Raw genomic sequence first — 20,894 nt, 5'->3', positions numbered from 1 at the left:
CATAAATATGAGTTACCCTTAGTAAACTAAGAAAGTAGATGCTACTACCCTCTTTTTCATCTTGAGCGAGTTATTTTCCACAAGTCTGACGACTGAAAAATAGCATTGGGTTAAAAATTCAGGTTGCCATAAGTAATGGATTATTAGTGATTAAGTACTTGAAACGATCTCTAATCACCTATGTGCCTGACAGCCCCACGTCAGGGTTCCTCATTACAGTCCCATTCTGTAAGACATCGTCGCTCAAGAGGAGGCTGAGTACTGAAGCGCAGATGACAGGAGAGTGCTCTTATCTAAAGGAAGTCTGAGAAGACTCTTCCTTCTTGAAAAGATCACAGAGTATCAGATTATCTGTCACCCACTGTCAAATAGACTTGAAGCAAATGCTTTTCTTATTTGGTATTTGGACACAGTCATGACAGTATTTAGACACAGTTGTAGGACATATTACTTAGACAAAGACCTGATAACAAGCTGATAAATTCAGTCCTGGGGAAACCCCAACATGTGCATGTTTGGTTTTGCCCTGACCCTCAAAGAAAAGTTGACCTTTCAGAAACTATGAAATGAGAATATCAGTAGGTTTTAATTTTACATTGTTGAAACATTTTAGTCTGAAATTTGATTAAGATGAAGCCTATCAGCACATCTCAAACGCTTCCTTGTAATTTGCTGAAATAAGTTCGATTGCACGAATTCATGTCACCACAGCTTTATGCTGACGCCCTTGTTTTCCCCTTGGAGTCAAGGGGAATGATTTCCCACTATCTGCACATACTCACATGGCTCTCAGGGCTAACCTGAATGCACTGAACAACAGGAGACGTAGTGCTTTGTGGAACTCACCCCAATTATGCAGATCATCGGGTCTATAACATGATTTCCATAAAACAATACTGCAGTTGATTTCCTTGATTCAGAGTGAAATATTTCAGGATAGCTCAGCAAAACAACAGTGTTGTGATTTGGGTTGAGCAAGAGTGAAGACAATTTTCTGAATTAGGAAAATGCTTCCTGAGCTCGTTTGGAAATTATCTGGCCAATTTGAAAGGAAGTTCTTTACTCATTAAGTACTCATCTCTTGAAATAATTGCCCTTTCAACTTTATTGCTGACTTTTATCCTATAATTAGAAGTGCAACTGTCATTGAAAATATATTGTTAAATTTGATGAATAAATTACTGTCATTCCTGAGCAGCAGCTCTTTGTTTTATGAAGTTTTTAATGCAATAATCTGGCTCACTTAATAACGTTTTGCAGCTTTCAGAAAAGAAGTTAGCATTACGCAATGTACTGCTAACTATGGTATTATATTGTGGTGGTTTTTGCTTTCATTTTTCCCTAGGGAATCTCTGGAAGTAAATATTTTTATTTAGTTCCAGAGAAAAATTATTAACAAATTATTGCAAGGAAAGATAGGAAATGGACAATAAAGTCTATCTATTGCCTTATTATTTTACATGGGATCAAACTTTTCTGATGTGTGAATTGATTTCAGCAAATACATAACAAAGATTAATTAGATTTGGGTTATTTAAAATAAGAATTTCACTTGGCTGGGCTAGGAGTAATCTTTAAAGCTTGATTTCTCGTTATCACCTGCTGCCAAAAAAAAATCATATTATTTTTACAGGCAATTTAACCCACTAAAAATGTGTTGCAACATTCAACGAACATTGGAACTAACAAAACCTGGCTCTCTATGGCTCTGCGTCTTTTGTCCCTGCAAACACTAAAATACAGATTCCCCGAATTTTGACCTATGAGCCAGATCACTAATTTTTAACCTGAAGACAAGAGTCAGACCCGCTCCCCGGAAATCACAGCAGTCATACCCGAGGCTGGGAACCCCGGCAGCAAGTGGGGGACACCGGCAATACCCTTAGCCGGCAGCGCCCCTTACGGGCCATTAGCAAATACAAGGCAGACCATTTAGGTGGATGGTGTGAATCTGTTCACAGACCTTAATGGAAACTTTGGAAGATATACTATGAAAAAGGCAGAGTCAATACTCACAGCTGAACTACAGTATAGTGGGAGTGATTCTGCAGAGCTTCCACCAAACCTACAGCCCTTTTTTAATACAGCAGAAGAGAGAAATCTGTGCTAAGTGCTAGACTAAGCAGAGTTAGGGCTTTCAGGTATGAAACTTTAGAGCTAAATCTATGAGGTTGAGAAGTCCAGATCAGGTATTTCGGGTCTGTTTTGTTGTTGGTTTTACAACGTAAAAATAGGAACATTGCTTCTATCCTTTAGACATAAGCAGCTATCTGGTTGGCAATATTTACACAGCCAGTTTTCTCCTTCCCCTGTTTGATGGGAGTCAGAACCATGTGGTACATGATGTGAAGCAGCATTAAAGAACAGCTCACATGACTGAGAACAGGTAGATGAGGAATATAGAATTTCAGGACTAGGGAATCATTTCAGACTTACATCAAATTAGTGGTATATAGACTAAGATGGTGCCATAATACAGGAAAGTTTGAGACTTTCTATCATTGAACTACGATTTGTAGGAAGAAGCTGACTCTGGGCAGAATTTCCACAGTTTTCACTGTGTGAATATTATGGGGAAAATGCCTACTAAGAATTTTTTTAGGGATATTTGGGATTGCATATGCCTCATTTTATAAGTTTTGCAATGATAGTTCAAAATAAAATGTTTTGATTTCCAAGATCAAGATGTGGAATAAAAGATAAATCAATATAGCCACAAACAGAATCAGGCCTGGAGAATTTTTCAATGGCTTTACAGGTACAGCTGCCCTGACAAAATCTTCTCATAAAGGTCAGTTATGATGGCAAACTGAATTACCTTATCAGAACAAGTCACTTTGGTAAATACTATAACATATTTCAGCAAAATACTTTTGCCATATTGGTGGTGTAACCAGCGAAACTTTGCCTACAAGATTTTGCACGATAGCGTCACAAAATTTCGGTTTTGAAAGTTAAAAAAAATACCTTTTTTTTAAAGTGATGGAATATGTTACAGAACTGCAATTGTGAAAAGCTCAATGGAAAAACATTTAGGCAAAAAATTTCAACTAAGTGTGGCCCTCAAATTATAGTCTACTGCTAGTCTGTGATCTGTGAGACTGAGATTCTCTTAGATGCACAAGTGCTCAGGAACTAACTTTTATGAATTAATTTCTTTGATATAAAGTAAGAGAAGAAAGATACAATGGAAATACAAATGGAATTTAATTACTCCATGTTGGTGCCTTGTGGGCTGAGTAGGTTAAAAACGAATTTGAGAATGCATGGGAACTTGATAACTAGAGTAAAGCCACCAACTTTAGCTTTCTTTATCTATTTTAAAGACTGTCAACGCTTGGCAGCCTTCTAGTTCCCAATTACTGCACACACACACAACTTCAAGACTCCCAAGGAAGTCTTGCATCATCTGAGGAGGGTGCTGACTGCTGATGGCTGGCTCCTACCTACCAGAAATTAAAGGGGGGTGTGTGTGGGGGGGGGTGTGTGTGTGTTAATGCACGGATGACATAGTCCTTCACTGAACAGTCTACTTGCACAAACTTAGGAGAATATAGATATGTAAACATACATTTTATTAAAGAAAATACTTTTGTTCAAGGTCGTGGTTACAGTGTTCTTTAGAGATTAATCCCGATATGAAAGCAAAGCTCTCATAAGAAATGAGAAAGATGTGGAAGCTTACATATGATCAGATTTGATTTAATAGCATCATTTTAGAAAAAGTGGAACTGCAAGGAAAAAACACTAAACAAGCAATAGTTGCTTTATACACTTCCATAATTAGGGATGGCAACGAAGACAAACTGGAGTCACCAATTACACTGCAGCTCCTCAAGTGGATCCCTAAACTATTTCTTTGGTGTCTAACCCATTCCACAGAATTCACTATTACTAGGCTTTTATTCCAGCTGTTCATTCAGTTTTTCAGTCCTTAAGTCAGGGAACATTCTGCATATATTATACGATGGTTTGATCACATGCTGTGGCCCATAAATCCTTTATAATTGGAAGTATTTAGATTATTCCTGAAACAGGTGTATTGTAGGTGAGATTATACGCTGGGACTAATTATTATCCTTGGTTTTGTTTTTTTCCTACAAGCTGAAATTCATTAGGAATGGTTTTGAATTTTAATCATATGCAAAACTGAATTTTTAAGCAAATCCTTTGTTAAGTTTATTTTTTCTCCAGTCCCTACCTGAAGATGCATCACTGGATTATGACACTTTGAATTGTTGGAACATAAAAATAATTTCAGCTTCAGGCAACATGCTGATTTACTCACTTTGTTGCAAAAAGAGACAGTATTTAACCTAAAGTTGCCATTTTCATGTCTAACCAGAAACAGTCACAGCAAGCCAAAACAGGCAGTCTCATCTGTCTACACCATCATTACAACTGGAAACAGAAAACAGAAATACATTCATAAATTTATCAGTCTGGCTCCATTGCTCTGTTGGCCACACTAATAGTCATCCAGGCAGCCACCAGAGCACCGCTGCTTATTCACTTCACTCTTTAGAACGACTTTAGCTCTCAGGACCTAGGACTGAAGCCTGTTTACAATAGTTTCTGTAGCTTTGGTTTTAAAGTAACATAGAAAATGTCCATAGGTATTTATAAAAAAGGTAATAATTTCAGCTGGTATTATAGTTTCTTGCTTCTGCTCAGATTGGGAACTGTCTGTGGAAGTTGCACCAAATCAGATTATTTCTCAGTGGAGAACAGAGACTCGTGAGGCAGGGGACAGACCCTGTCTGCAATGACTGTGCACGGGTCTTACAGCATGCTGAGTATTCTGCTCTTTATTGATATGAATAGCACTTACATCAATTTAAGTCCAACTGAATGCATTAAGAGTGCTTTTATTGATTACAAATGACTTTGAATCAAGCCTTCCATTTCCCAGCTCATTTAATCTGAGGTCTGCTAACAGTACTGTTTCCCCGTGAAATGCTCATCATGCTCTGGTAACCTATAGAGATTGTTGTTGAGCAATGCCCTGTCTTCCAGAAGATGAGGCTATGGCTTTTAATCACATCACTGTGATTGTACTGGCCTGGGTGAAGTGACCTATAAAAAAATGGTCAAAGCATTTTGAGCCATTTCTCTTCTTCAGAGGACTTTTTTTGCAGGGAGTGTAAGTAACATTGAAAGGAAGAACTTTTACCGCTTGTCTCTGCTGATGATTTGGGCATGAGGTCTGTCAAGCAACTGTTCCACAACCTTGGTCCTTCCCTGCCCACCTATTTCAGTGGAGCATCTACCCCAGAAGAAAGCCATGTGCCACAAAGGCAGTTCTCGTGTCTTACAGAGGCCGCACACAGGGGACAATCCTTACACACGACAACTGCACAGGGGCTAGGGTGAGCCATGCTCTCTCCCAAAACTAGTATTTTGTCTATTTTTGCCTGACTAGCAGAGTCAGCACTTTAGGAATGCCTACGTAATAGTTATATTTGTCTAATCCTTTGAGGGTATGTCCGCAAGCTTAATCCACCTACTTAAATTTGACACAAGTTGACAGGTCTTTGTGACAAAAACGCATTAAGTGACCATCCTCATGCTCTTTGACCTATGAAAGTCACTTTAATATGCTGCTGTTACACAGAGAGATATCATACCTGTATCCATGATGATGAAGCTATAGTCCTGGTTTCCCTTTCAGGTAAATGGGAGTAAGCCCTCTGGTCAGACTGGGTGAGATCCTGAATCCCTTGGCTGTTGAGACCAGAGTATTTCCTGGGTTGTAACCAATCTATATCTAACTGCAGGGAGAAATCAGTGCAGGAAACTTTTCTCCTCCCTCCTGTGAATGTTCCAGCCTGGTGATGGTGAAATGCTATCTTTAGACTTTGTGCAAGCCCTGACTTAATGCTCAAGGTCATTTCCCTCACCTAAGAGGGGAAAACCCCCTACACCCCACTGCTCATTTTCCTATAACATTTAGAGTTCCTAGCCCTACCCAAAACAAACCTGGTCATGAATAGAGAGATGAGAAGGGTTATCCAGCCAGACTGCTTTCCCAGCATGCTTGCTGATAACCTATAGCTCTCAAATGATATGAACTGCAAGTCTCCAGAATATTTTGCTCCCAGCACAGTAGTAGAGTAGGACCTGGACACTGTTTTAGAACTGTCAGCATGCCTCGTTATGTTTACACTCCAATGTGAAAAGTAATATATATGATGTCAGGGAGTTTCTATGCTTGTTGCTGTCACAGAAGCCAGTGGAAGTGGGAATTTAGAGCCCTTGAAAATTGGCCACCACACATAAGCACCCAGCCAGTTCCCTGCCAAAGCTTCTTGTGGTTATTGCAGTTCAGATGTCAGTGCAGCCAGACCTAAAATGGAATTGAAATTTAAAATAATGATAGTCCTAATTTAACATGGTTCTTAAGCATTCCATAACTTTAGCACATGGGTAATCTCATGAAACTTTTTAAAGCTTAGTTATCTATATGCATAGCAAGAGATTTAAGTCTTATTTTATCTGAAAAAAAATTAACATAGTAAATGTGGAATAGTGATGGAAAATTATTGGTAATGGGTCAAGTTGCATCTCCTGCTGATTTTCAAGAGTGTATGTGTGCATGTATAATTATAAATCACAAATAAAAATGTCTTGGCTCTAAGTGCTCATATCCTATGTCAAACTGGATCCTGAATGCATCTCATGACATGGCTGAGGCATGAAAGCATTTCTGGAGATGTTATCTAAGTGACAGTTGTGCTTTCACTTTATTTGCTAACTACACTTCTTAATATACTAACCTTTCTGAGTAGCCATGTAGAAAGGACTGCTAAGTTAACTCCTTTTCTTGCTCTAGAATTATACATAGCCAGCTGCTTTACAAGTTTCACAACCAATGAATAACCCAAGGTCTGTGTTTAGCATGACACAATCCACTGAAATGCAACATTCTTGGCTTCTTAAATATAGAATTGCTAAGAAGAGACCATTACCTTTTAGAAACTGTGAGCAAGAAGTTAACTTTAGTTGCTTAGCAGAAAGCCCAGTTGACATATGGTATCAAACCAGCGGTAACTGGACCTTCAACATCCTCTATCCCCTGTACCTCAAGAGGCATCGTTACAACCCAGTGAAGAACACTTCTCCCAAAGGGCTGAGGAGTGCATGGTGGAGGCAACACTCTCTCCACCACCAGCCCCCCTGACGATGCCTTGACAGAGCACCATATTAGGCAATGGGGCTGTCGGGAATGGCATCTGGGGACTCCAGTGAGCATGCCTCCTGGGGAAGGAGCACAACAGTAAGCTGCTGGTTAAGTGCACGGAGCCCTTTCCTGGCTGACAAGCCTGTTGCAGAGGTCAGCCAGAGAAGGCTATCATTCTTTGGGGAGGTGGAAACTACTCGGTGCTATTAATGGGTTTTTTCCTGGCTGTCCTCAGGAATGGAACTGTAAGCCAAGCATGACCATGAAAGGGTTCGCACATCTCCAAAAGATTATGTTGAAGTATCTCCCATGTCTCTGCCACCCCCAGTGCCTGAACTCTCTACCTTCCTTTCTTCATCCCACACCACACTTGAGGTCTCTCCTCTGAGCTCAGTTCTTGCCTCAGTTTTCCTAGCAGTAGCCGAAACAGCCTTGAACTACGGTTTAATAAAGAAACCACTGACTTCTTGGCCTAGGTTCAGTCATCATCCCACCACAGAACTGCAGAATAGTTGAGGTTGGAAAGGACCTCTGGAGATTGTCTAGTCCAACCTCCTTGCTAGGAATAGGGTCAACTAGAGTAGGTTGCCCATAACATTGCTCAGCTTTTGAATATTTCCTTGTACGTCTGCAAGTATGAGACAAAGTTTAGACTATAATAGCAGTGTTTCAGGTCTGGTCTGTGCTGTAGATTTTTGGCTAACATCTGTGCCTACTGCTAGATAAGACAGGACTAGAAAGATGTATGATTTCTGACCAACACCGCTGTGTGATGAAGCCATGAAATACTTTTCAAATTAAAAGAAAAACTCAAGGCAAGTCCCTCAAAAGGCTCATAACCCTTTCACCTGAGCCTGGAAAGTGCTTAGTTTGGTGAGCTTTTCTTTATAAATTTGTGGCTCCTGCTTGTGAGTCAGGGGGAATTTTCTAATTCAGTGTTCATAAGAATAATCCCTGTTTCTAGCTATTAAATTTCAAAAAGACAAGCACACAGTCAATAATTTTCTGCCATTATTTTTCCATGCAAGAAATAGACTTCCAGGCCACAGTGATGTTGTTTTGTTCTCAGTGGAAGCAGTGAGAAATGTCATGGTAGTAAAGGGGATATGTTCCAAAGTGTACTTTTTGTGGTGGATTTTTCATATTATATACGAAAATTTTTCATATTTTCCTAGGCCACAAAATAAAACTTAGTATTTTCATAATTAGAGCACAGAAAATAAATTGCTATGAACCTAAGTAAAATTATTTTATTATTATCAGGCTCTGTGTCTGTGGGCCTTTTATTCCGTATGATGGGTGCTGTGACCAGAATGTGCAGATGGGCAGCACTGAACTCTTTCCCTGTAGCAAGGGATTCTTTTTGAATCCTCTATAAGAATTTGCTATAGTGACCATGTATGTGGCTGGAAGTTCCTAAACCATATCAAATTCACACATTCAGCTTAAAATTATATTTGTACTAAAAGTATTCCTTCCTTTTAAACATTAAATGGAGTTATTAAGAATGAGAAGTATGTTTCAGTTATATTTAGACCTGAGTGCAGAGGAATAGCCTTACCAGCATTTCTATGTGACAGAAATTGAAACTTTATTTCCTGAATATGAGCTGAGGTGGGGTCCCAAATGTTAATCCCCATAACATGACAAAGGTTAGTAAGAGCCATCTAATGTTACAGTTAAGGATTTCAACCTTTTAAATCTTTGCTTGTTGCAAGTAGTTGAACTGTAAATCAGTGCACTATCTCAAATAAATATTACTATTTTCAACCAGTTTAGAGTCCTAAAGCTTTTGCAGGTTGAAAATATGCTTCCTTTAACATTTCAAAAATGAATTTTATCTAGTTCATTTGTTCTTATGTTTTTAGATCGAAAAACATGTCATCCCAAAAGGATAACATTTAAATAAGATAAAAAGCCTGGGTTTTGTATCACACATCTGAAAGGGAAGTGGTTTAGATTAAAAACCATGACTGAAAGAAAGAAAATCCAAACATACTGTAGGTCCTATGCAAAGCAGTTAAGCTGATTGTTTTACTTTCTGCTTGCACTGAACACTGAACTTAGATCTAACGGTGTGGTGAAAATTATATTAACGTCTCTGGATTCTCTGTGCATGATCCTCCTCAGTTAATGGATCCATTACATTTCACAATTGAAGTCAGCTCAGGTATTATTCCAGTTGATGGAAAGTTTGCTTAAACATAGGCTATCAACTGACAGAAGCATATCAATGTGGTAAGTTACACATTTAAGCATAGTTTCAAGACCAATTGACTTAAACAAATCAAACCCAAACTTGAAATTCAACTTGAATTCCATGATATTCCAGAATTGGCCTAAACTGGAATTGCCAAAAGGTCCCAATATATACTGGGGCCCACCTATATGAGTTAATATGAATGCATGCAGGTAGATGACCTACATGTCAGGGAGAGACTTTATTGCTCTCTACAACTGCCTGAAAGGAGGTTGTAGCCAGGTGGGTGTTGGTCTCTTTTTCCAAGTAACAAGAAGTAGGACAAGAGAAAATGGCCTCAAGTTGTGCCAGGGGAGGTTTAGATTAGATATTAGGAAAAATTTCTTCACCAAAAGGGTTGTCAAGCATTGGGACAGGCTGCCCAGGGAAGTGGTTGACTCACCATCCCTGGAGGTGAGAGACATGTAGATGTGGTGCTTAGGGACATGGTTTAGTGGTGGACTTGGCAGTGCTAGGTTAACAGTTGGACTTGATGATCTTAAAGGTCTTTTCCAACCTAAAGGATTCTGTGATTCTATGAGTATTATATCTCTCCAGACTGAACAAGTCCAGTACCCTCTCTTCACACAGCATAAGCTTTAGGCCTCTGACCACGTCACTCTGAAGATGCCATGTGTGGCATGTGTGAAATCAGGAAAAAATTGAGAACTGCATTAAAATATTAAATGAACTCAAACTGGGTCCAAATTCAACAAGCATATACCAAATGTGTGAAAAATATTTGCTTTTACTTGAAGCTGAATATCTGTCTTCTCATTTTTCAGAGACTGAAACGGAAAGTGCACCACCAGCTCCAGGTTAGTGTAAAAAGTGCTAATTTGTGCTGTAACACTAACATGTTGCATGAAACTAGATACTGTATAGCCATAATATGATTTGTGCTCATTGTCCCTTTGAAAGTGAGAGGATAGTAAGAAAAGTAAAAAAACCCTGCCCAAATAGGATATTCTCACTTCATTTTGCCTGAATGTTGATTTTTCAGGCTCAATTCTTTTTTGCGAGACACTTGTTTGCATAATGATGAAAATGTCCTTTAGTATGCGAGAAAATGCTTAAATTCTGTGGCTAAATTATGCTGTCTCCTTGGATGCTGAAAAGCATGTAATTACCAAAATATTGCCTTTCATTTCTCCTCGAAGGTACTCTGTGAGTAAACTTGACAGAATCAAGCATGGGATTCATTTCACCTAATTTTAGCCTTTTCTAAGATTAGGTATCTTGTCTAAGTTGTTTAACAGTGCTCCACCCATAACCAATGGAGCAGATCCTGGGCCATACACGCTCATCCACTGGCCATTTCCTGAATAACCTATCTAAAATGTCACCGGATGTCTATGTATCGGGAATTGCCCTGAGGACTTTGGTTGTCTAGATTGGAGTGGGTGAATAACTTCCAGGAAGCCAAAGTTAGGTGAGGTGAAACTCATTCATAAGGACCAGGGTTTCAGGTAAAGGTAGAGGTAGGCAAGCCTTTGCCTTGTGGGTTTGGTTTGCATTGAGTAACTTGAGTTATATTCTCAGATGTTAGTTAATACATATATCCATTATGCATGTTCAATGTAACCATCTGGTGAGTTTTATCCTCTGTGTAGCTCAACAGCAATGCCAAGCAGAATAAATACTCTCCAGGTGTTAAACCTGGACTTACTTACAGTTTTGCAAACTGGCATTTTACAAGGCTGATTCAAGGCATTTTTGTTTAAATGATAGACTCTTTCATTAAAAAATGACAAAGTCTGGAGGTAGTAGTATCATTTGCCACGAGGAGTTTCATGTTTAAAAGTTTCATGTTTAGAAGCTCCATCTCAACAATGTTAGTCCGTTGACCCTCATCCAAACCCATGTTCTATCAGGCACTTGACAGGTAAGTTTGCCACAGAAAGTCATTTTTCACAGGCAATAAAATATTGAGTGTTTACACCTTGAAGACAGTACAATTCATGTGATTTAACAACTCTCTAAATTGCCTTGTACGCAAATTGAATGAGATGGGAAACCAAAGAGAATAGGAATCCTATCAAGTCCTGAAATAAAAGCAACATCGAAATTTTTATTTTGTTGAAAAAAAAAACCAGTCCGAGTTTTCTTATACATGTGAGGTCAAAGATAATTCACATACACCTGCTTGGAGTAGAGGACAAGCTGACAGCTCTTCTGATCAAGAAAACGGAAACCAATTAGCCTAGGAAAGATTACAATGATAATGAAGGTTATGATAAAGTTAATTCTTAACTGAACACCCTCAATACACTCTTTCTGTGGTGTACTTTATCTTAAGGATAAACCAATTAGGGTGATGGAGCTCTGGGAACTATTAATATTTGGCAGTATCTCATGTCTGATCCGATTCCATTCAAATTAACAATGATATGTAACTCATTTCAAAGGCTTTTGTAAATAAGCCCAAGAACAAGAGACTAAGAATCACTACTTCTAAAAAACTCAATCTTTTTCTTCCACTGAGTACAGGAACATCAACAACTTCTACAACTTGTTCAAAACATAGAAAATGCATTGATATGCACAGAGTTGTAAAATGCTTTATGGGATTACAACTGTATATTACATATACACATATATCAATAATTCTTTAATTTTGGTTTTTCAATACTAGCAGAACTCACAATATTGCTGTATTTTTTAATGCTGTGTAAGTTTTTCTTTTTACTTTAAGATCCTCTCAAAAATATACTTGTACTTCCTACACAGAACAAAAAACACCACAGGAAGGTGGAACTGGAAAGGGTAAAGGTGAGTCTGAAATCATATTTTAAAAATGGGTAGTAAAGAAAACATTCCTAAATGCTGTTCTGATGCTGGATTGCTTGAGCTTTAATTCAGAATTTTGGTGCCAAATTTCAGAAGTGTGATGTGAAGCTTCCTGGATCCTTTTTCTGCATGACTTATCCAGCACAAGGAAATTATGATACTTATGTGTATCTGACGCTTTAGCAACAGTATTTATATAGACTGTTAACTAATACATCAAATTTCAAGTGATTTGCATGAGCAGAAAGCCACATTTAACTGAGCCTGGATGTTGACACTGACCAAGCTTGCTAAAACTCAGGTACTATGCACATTGGTAGATTTTAAATCAAGAAATGGCTTGCCTGAAAATGTATTATGTCTTTTGGTCTCTTCCAGACAAAATCTTGCCTTTTAGACAGACTGGATGCACACTTGATACTTGCAGATTTATTTGGCAAAGGCATGCATGGCTATTTTTCTCAGCAAAGTCAAAATATAAACACTGAGAGTGTGTGACTGAAGTACCCCTTTGAAAATAAAAATGCTGAACCAAGATTCAGTGCATGTTATTTTGCCAGCTACTTTTGCATTGAGCAATTATTTTGACACACAAAATTTTGTGTGAGTAATCAAATCTGTCATCTTCGTAATGGAAACACAATTCAGGATTGATTTGCATGCCTAATGATAGGAAAAAAGATGAAGGTCTTGCCTCAAGCTATTCCAGCAGTTACTTCTGCTTGCTTTAATTTTGATATGAAAGAAATGTTTGTTCCCAAACTGAACATGAATGGTGTTTTCCCCACTGCTTACAAGTCTACATTTTACTGAATAAAAAAGAAAACATGGTAGGTATCTTATCAAATACTTCTATTATCTTTTTATACATTATTACGATTATGTTTCTGTTTTGAATTTAGTGAAGAACACAGGTGCTTCCTAAGGGCAAAAATACTTTCTTGGTGCTTACCCTGTCTAGGAGGATTTTGCTACCAAAAAAATTGTTTGAGATCCTAGGGTGGGAAGTGTTTCCAGTTTCAGTCCATGGTGGCAGCAGCTGCCTCAGTAAGAATTCAAGTGAAAGTCTGAATACCAATATGTGGAAAGAATAACCTTACGACACCCTCCGGTGAAACTGTCACCTCTGCAAAGCAATGCAGATGTCATTGCCAGACACTCAGTAGTTTTTTTTGTTGGATTTTTTGTTGTTGTTGTTGTTGGTTTTTTTAATTAGGTATAGTGCATTTTTTCCTATCAGCTCCTGTTTGTTGCAGAATATCACCAAGTAAGGCAAGGCATATTTTCTTAGAGTGATTCCTTCATGTTTGTCTGCCAGAAGAAAACCTTTATAATGGTGAGCATAATTCACAAAATGGGAAAAGGTTCCATTTTTCCAATGTGTCCAAGATCATGTATGCTAGAAAATGAGCAGTTCAACAAGGAAATGAGGACAGAAGCAGCTAGAGGTTAACTTCTGTATAAGCTATTTAGAAAACTGTTTCTGTAGCTTCAGAAGTAACAGATTTGGGTACTTCCCTGAATGGGATGAGATGGGAAGGATTTCATGTCTGAATTCCACAGCGATTCTACAATACCTGTGTGTTACCAGTTGTGACCTTTTTGCTGATAATTTGTAAGAAACAGCACACCACAGGAACCTGGGACAGCCCCTCTCTGCACCACAGTCAGGCTGTGCTGGAACCTGGCAGCTAGGAAAGAAAGCGTGGTAGTCCACGTAAACCACATAGTCCATAATTTTCACCTCATTTCTAAGACGAAGTTAACAGCAGAAGTTAGGAAGATAAAGTATACCTATCTGTGTGTCTGGTTTACTGTTCTATTTCTTTTTAGTAGTTATTGTCTGTGTGAAATTACATATTTGTGTTCCTTTATGTTCTCCGTAAAGTTAAGAAATGGCAGACTGTGATAAATTCTTTGTTATCTTGTGGTTATTTCAATGTAAATTAGTAGATCAGAGCAGCAAAAATAAAATTTTCTTGCACAGAATAAACTTTTATACCATTTCTAGTTTCAAAAATATCTGAACTAATGTTGTAAAAAATTCAGGATATGTATGATCATCCATTTTATTTTCAGAGAAAAAAAGTGACTCAGCAGAAATCCCACCAAATTGACTATGTTATCCCATACTCATTCAATTTCAACTCTTCTGCCTTTGTTTTTAATTTTAGCATTATCTTACATACTGAATGTCATTATAACTGTGTTCCCACTAGCTGGAATAATAACTGAATTTTAATATCAATTTGCTCATTCCTTTTTTAGGTCACATCCAGCCATTCAGAGAGCTACTAAAATTTCTGCATGTTTTACCGATACCTTTTTCTCTAGGTTCCATCCAACCATCTACTAAAATGTTCGCATGCTTCATCCTTGTATTTTTTCAGGTTTCACTTATCCATTCGTCTCTCTACTAAAACTTCCATTGCCGTATGTACGTGCTTCGTTTACCATTTCCATAGTGCCAAGTCCCCTCGATGGGACTGCTGCATACTCTTTACAAATCAGATGGGTAATTGAAGGCAACTCAAACTCTTGGCAATTTCAGCATAAACCAAAATGATTCAGCCAGTTCGTTGAGTTACTCTGTATTTATTTATGGACCATGAAGACAAGGGTTCGCTCTTCGTGGTGCTTATCTACCTCCTGCCGTGGCCTTGAACACTCGCTCCGGTGTGCAGTAGCACAGGTAAATGTCAAGGCACTCTGAAGTCACCTGCAGCTGCAAAACAGTGTCTGCCCCCTGTTCACCACTCTGCCTATATACACCTGTCAGGTCTCTCCCGTGGTCATCGGTGTGTGAGAACAGGCAACAACAACAAAGAAAGATTAATTAGTTTACCGGCTCTGTTAGTGGATTAAATCAAGTTCGAGATCCTGCTCCAGTGGAGTCAATTCCAAAATTCTCCTGTTCAGTTCTGTAGCACCCAGCTTTTGACATTGACACATGGCTTTCAAGTCTTCTTTTAAACAGCTAAAAACCAGAAAAGTAAAACAATACATTAATATGATTTTATCACTTCTGCAAAACATTAAGTTTATCAACAATGTGACTGAAGTCAGAAGAGCAGCTTCCACTTTTGTGTGGAAGATTTCACATCAAGGGAAAGAAGATCTAAAATTTTTGGTATCAGTAGTTCATACATAAATCAGTAGTTATTACCTATATTTTGAGAGATTTTTCTACACTCTTGCTGTGTCAGCAGTCAGAAATTTTAATATTGAGGTATACTCACTAACTGTGAGTATAAAAAAGTTTTACATTAGCTACTTCTGAGATATGGACTGTACTTTCCTCCTACAAGACTCTCCTCCTGATGGAGCTCCAAGAGGCCTGGTCCTCAGTTAATGTGATCATTTAGCTGCAAGGAAATAAACATAAATATCCTATTAGTTAATGAAATGTGTCATAGATGAACAGAAGGCAAAGAACAAAAATCTTTGTAGAGTAATACATCCTATAGACCTACTGTCAGATGAGCAAAGCGATTTCTTCACACCTAGCTCTTGTCATGCACAGATTGCTAAATGTATTTGATTAAAAGTTTATTTGCAGAAGATAAGGATAGTGAACTAATTATCATAGTTCTACTGGTAGGTCTGGTATTTTTGTGATTTTTGTTACCTTTAAAAAGAATTTATTGCTAGCATAGAAAATCAGTCATCACAGAAAGCAAATCAGTTATCGCTGTTGAACCGTTTTTCATATTTATTCAATACATGGAGTTATGGATTGATAATTACCCATTTGTCACAACAATCCTACTTGCATGTATTGTTTTCATACTCTTTCCATTTACAGCACATGCTTTCATTTTGATACTTCTGAAATGTTTGTTTGTGTTTATTTGTTTGTGTTTGATGTTAATGTTTTGTTTGAAAAATGATAGATTACCCTGAAGAAACCTCAGCAATCCCTCTGCAAAACTAATACCATCTTTTTGTTATTTTACTTTTTCAAACATTTAAAGAAAATAGGAGTCAAATAGAGTAGTCCTTTAATAATGTGATTATTATACATCATCATGTAGGGTGCATCACATCAAATGCTTAATCATTTTTTTCTAGCCAGAGAGAATATTCAGTACTTCTTCAAGCCCTCATATACATCAATGGTGACATTATTGACAAAAAGAGCTGGAAGTACACTTTATACTTTCATGAAATATGGAGAAAGATTTGCAGTGGAATTACTTAGCCTGGCACTCATTTAGTTGCTAGCACAATATGTTAAAACATCTGCCATGATTTTATCATTACTGTGCTTTCACTGAAAATCAACATCTTCAACGTCTGCTTATGCCATTGGATGATGCAGGTGTGACAGCTCTTCCACTAAACAATTTTTTTATTTTTTTTGCTATGAGTAAGAAATAATTTTTTTAAGATAACACATTAATCCTTCATGTGTAGACCTACAACTGACATCCTCCTCCCAGGGGATTTTTAAAAAGAAGTTTGATGAATCATTAAAAAGGAATGAGTAAAATGTTATGGCTAAATAGTTAAGTTATATTAACAGACTTCCAATTAGCCTTCAGTGGTTAAGGAAGTATAAAAAATTAATATGACCAATATTTACAAAAATGCAACTATATGTTTTATGTGGTTTGGTCATAATTATTACATTTGTCTGTGAGAAAACATAGACAAATTATAACTTTAAGGTCAAAATCAAAGGATAACTTCAGAGTTAAAATTTGATTCTGGAAAGCCAAATCTAAAATCTAAAAAAAAAAAAGGCTCTTTAAAAATGTGGGTTAATATTTTTCCAAAGTTGTTCTTATTCAACTGTCTTTTCTTTCACTTTGAAATGAGATGATTTTCTGATACCATATAAAAGACATGTTACCTTTACATTACATATGTATTAAATCCTAAATATGTCTAGTGTATTCAAATACTACATTGGTAATTTTTATTTTTTTTTTTACCATTAGGCTTTTAAGACACTAAGACTTTCTGCATATTTTTATCAAAACCTGGTATCTCTGAGGTCTCTAGTCAGCATCTAAAATTCAAAGAGATGTAGAAGACTCTTATAAAGATAATCTTTTCCTTATTCTGGTTTTCTAATAATCATGATTACTGTATTTCAGGTTTAATGCCAGTTTTATGTTTTTTCAGGCTTTTGATTTACATAAATGTATACCTCAAGGTATTTTATGAGATTAAACATTTTAAAATACCTGGATAACAATTTCTTGTAGTGATTTAATACCCAAGGACGGTCAACTGTTAGTGTGATTAAAAGGAAAATCCAGTGTGATGATAATAATTCTGTCCTCATTTTATATTATTCTCCTATAATATGGGAAAAAAAATGAGTTGTTTATTCCTTGTATTTTAAATTAATTTTCTAATACAGAAGTTACAAAGTATAAATATAGGGGACTATTTTTAACTGTTGCATATCTTGATTTAATGATGCTGAATGCATATATGGTGCACATTTTAATTGCAGACATGGACATCAGAGAAATGGCATCTTCCTCAGGTCAGATATGTGATTGACCTTGATTTCATTGTGGCTTTTTTTGTATTTACTGTGGATTACATCTCTAACAAACAGAACCACTCAGCAGCTTTCATATAAACTCATGATTTAATAATAGATCACAGTCCACATCTCATTTTTCTTTTACTTGCTTGAAACATTAAGGTTTACCATTTCAGCTACTGAATTATGCAAAGCTTTCTTCATCAGTTTGAAGCTTCCATTGTGAATGCTCCTGACTATTATGACTTCTTTCCCTTTCTTTTGCAGGTTTTACTTTTTCACTTAGTTGTTTTAAAGCAGATGGTCGTCTGTGCTTTCAGTTTCTTTATGTACTTTTCTATTTGTATCTCTTTTCACAGATGAAGATGACACTTCAGTTAGTACTCCACCAGCAGGTTAGGAGTGTGATAGTGCTTTGTGTGTGTATGTATGTATGTATTTTTCTCTTGACTATTAATGAAGAAAGAGTCCAAACCGTTGGACTGAACTCAAAACATACTAATTAGAGAAAAAGCTTTTTGAAGCGCCCTACATTAAATTAGTCTCTCTTCAGAAGTACAAGACCTTCATACCAGATATGTTCCTTTCCAGTCCTGTCTTGAGATCTTTGGTAGAACTTCTGCCATTGGAAGGTAAAATATCAGCTAGCAGCTCTGAAAGCAACTCCCCTTATCTTTTCCTATAGACAAACATGGAGTGCGTTTTTAAGGTTAGTCTTGAAAGCAAATTCAAGAATTACAAATAAAACAGACGCCTTATGACTTCAAAACAGGTTTATCCACATAATTGTTTATCACCTCACCTTAGGCCATATGACCTACAAGTTAGTTTGAAGGTACTGCTCCACGCCATTGCTACCAAGCTGGCAGATAAAATGTCCTTGGTAGTTGGCAGTAAAAGAAAAGCAACAGCACAGGGGTCCATCATGATAGATGTGACACGGGCAAAATTTCTCCATTGCTTGCTTAATACAGTTTTTTAAAAATAAACTGTGGATGAAACAGAAATTTTGAACACTGGAAAATGCTTTGCAGTGTGTCAAATGAAAAACATGCTCTTAATTATCTTCACTGCCCTAAATAATCACATTTTCTTGCTTTCTCCCAAAAGAATTTATTTGCATTATTAACTTTGGGCTGAAAGTCACCTGTAAAGTCAGTAGCAGTACATTGATTTACAGTACTAGAGGACCTCATTGGTAAAAGCTAAATATATAAAAAACACTGTAAATCACAAAACCCTACAGTTTAATTTTAACTAGTTATAATTATTTTGCTCAACCTGGGTAAATAAATAGACTATTTAAATAATTCAAAGTACTGTCCCCTCAGATAAATATAGAACCACATAAATTCATCTCTTATATGGAACTACACAAATCATGGAAAAAACATCAGCTTCATGGAACCCTTCTAAATATGAACTACTAAAAAGGAAATCTTGAATGGGAATGAAACTAAACTAATTTAGATTTTCTAGAGAAAAGGGGGAAAGATTTCTGCTTTTTTTTTTTTTTCCCCCTAAGCTTTTCACTTCCTTTTTCTGGTATTCAAGTAGTTCTTCATGGGTTTGATCCTAAATAGTCTAATCTTCTTGCATGAAGAATCAATGTTCTTAAAATCCCAATGATCTGAGGTCAGTTAGACTGTGATCTCTGAGCTGGTGTCATCTAAATTGCTCTTCCCTTTCAGATGGGATGTCTAAGCCAGCGGAAAGAAAAGATTCAGGTGAGACCTCCTGAAAAACATGATGAAAGACTCCAAAATTTACATAACATGATTATTATTAATACTTTATTTCTTAAAGATAGCATTTAATTTTATTTTCATTGTTTATAGAGTATCAAACTGAAACCGTTGAAATGCTTTTAAGTATCAGAGCAAATAGGTTTCTAGCAGCTAAACCAGAGTAAGAGAAGGCTCTGCTGCACAAGACAGGACACGCATCAGCATTTTACACATACATACATACCTATCTATCTATATCTATTTCCATATAGATAGATACGCAGCTATTCCCTTCCTCCTCAGCCTACAGGGTGACTTACCTGAATCCCACACACAGGCCCCAGGAGACTGTAGGAGAATGGCTTCTTCTCAGAGCCCAAAGGACGGAGGGGAAAACTTAGCAAAGTCATAACTTCTTTCTTCCTACCCTGGCAGGTAACGCATACTACACCCACTTTTGTGGTTTCAGGATTTGCAGCCTCTGGAACAAAATGAGCAGCAGGTACTTCAACCATGGTTATTGACCTGGCATAGCCGCCTATGCCAGCCCACGAGCCAACGTCAAACCCACGTTTTGTTCTGTTTGTTTAATAAATAGGATAATGTTAATATCTAAAGAAGACGATAATATTTAGGTGTTATTTTATGTCGTACCGGTTTAATGACTCTATGTAAGCTTCTTCCATTTATTAATATCCTTTTTCCATTTCACCCCGTGGCGTGTTAGGTTTGTTACTGCACGAGACTGGGTCCTGTACTGAGCATTGTCACATCATTCTCTTCACATCAGTAACTATCACTTGTTCTTATGTTTCCATATACTAGCATGTTGTACTGGCACAATCTAAACATCTGGATTATAGAGAGTATATATAGATGTTTATCTATATATATATTCCTGTTCATGTATGTCTGTGTATATGTTTTCATATACGTGTATATACATGTGTGTATATACATGAACGTCTTTACCTGTGAGACATATTGTACAAGCAGACATATACAGAGGTGTTAGGCACACCGCTCATAATTCACTGAAAGACTGAAAGGCAAGGATTTTAGAGCAAAGCTGTCTAGCATTTCTACACCTTTTTAAAATTCCTAATAGACTTTAGGATAACAAAAACAGTTTGGTGGCATTTTCCCATGGTTGTCATGAGTTGTGTTGCATTCGTGACCAATGGAAATTTTCACAAGTTAAAAAGGTTCCTGTAGCCGTAACCTCTACACAATACAAAGATAATTCTGACTTCCGGCAAAGGAGTTTCTACAGAAAATACTGAGCAAGGAAAGGAACTTTTAATTTCAAGATTGGGGTTTGGCTAAGTGAGAAGTGTTGTGTGACTGGTTCCTCATTTATGGTAATTATGAAACCAAAACCAAAAGAGCCTTGGATATACTATAAAAAGCTACTTTCAATTCTGAAACAACTACAAGTTCAAGGGGAACAAGGCA

The 20,894-nt window shown here is 37.1% G+C and overlaps 1 protein-coding gene across 5 annotated transcripts in view; it reads left to right on the top strand.

Annotated features, from left to right (window-relative positions):
• Positions 1-20,894, top strand: part of MYBPC1 (myosin binding protein C1) — a 78,473-nt gene that overhangs the window by 10,782 nt on the left and 46,797 nt on the right. For 3 of the 5 annotated variants that reach the window (XM_075755036.1, XM_075755042.1, XM_075755072.1), the window contains exons 2-5: positions 10,205-10,237; positions 12,150-12,191; positions 18,072-18,107; positions 19,404-19,439. In XM_075755036.1, the coding sequence (XP_075611151.1) occupies positions 10,205-10,237; positions 12,150-12,191; positions 18,072-18,107; positions 19,404-19,439 (147 nt within the window). The remainder of the gene's footprint in view (positions 1-10,204; positions 10,238-12,149; positions 12,192-18,071; positions 18,108-19,403; positions 19,440-20,894) is intronic. The other 2 variants (XM_075755051.1, XM_075755062.1) reach the window with 1 other exon arrangement.

This window comes from Balearica regulorum, chromosome 1 (genome assembly GCF_011004875.1).
Source record: "Balearica regulorum gibbericeps isolate bBalReg1 chromosome 1, bBalReg1.pri, whole genome shotgun sequence".
Classification (NCBI taxonomy): domain Eukaryota; kingdom Metazoa; phylum Chordata; class Aves; order Gruiformes; family Gruidae; genus Balearica; species Balearica regulorum.
Note: the sequence above shows the minus strand (reverse complement) of the source record. Positions and strands in the feature narration are given on the sequence as shown.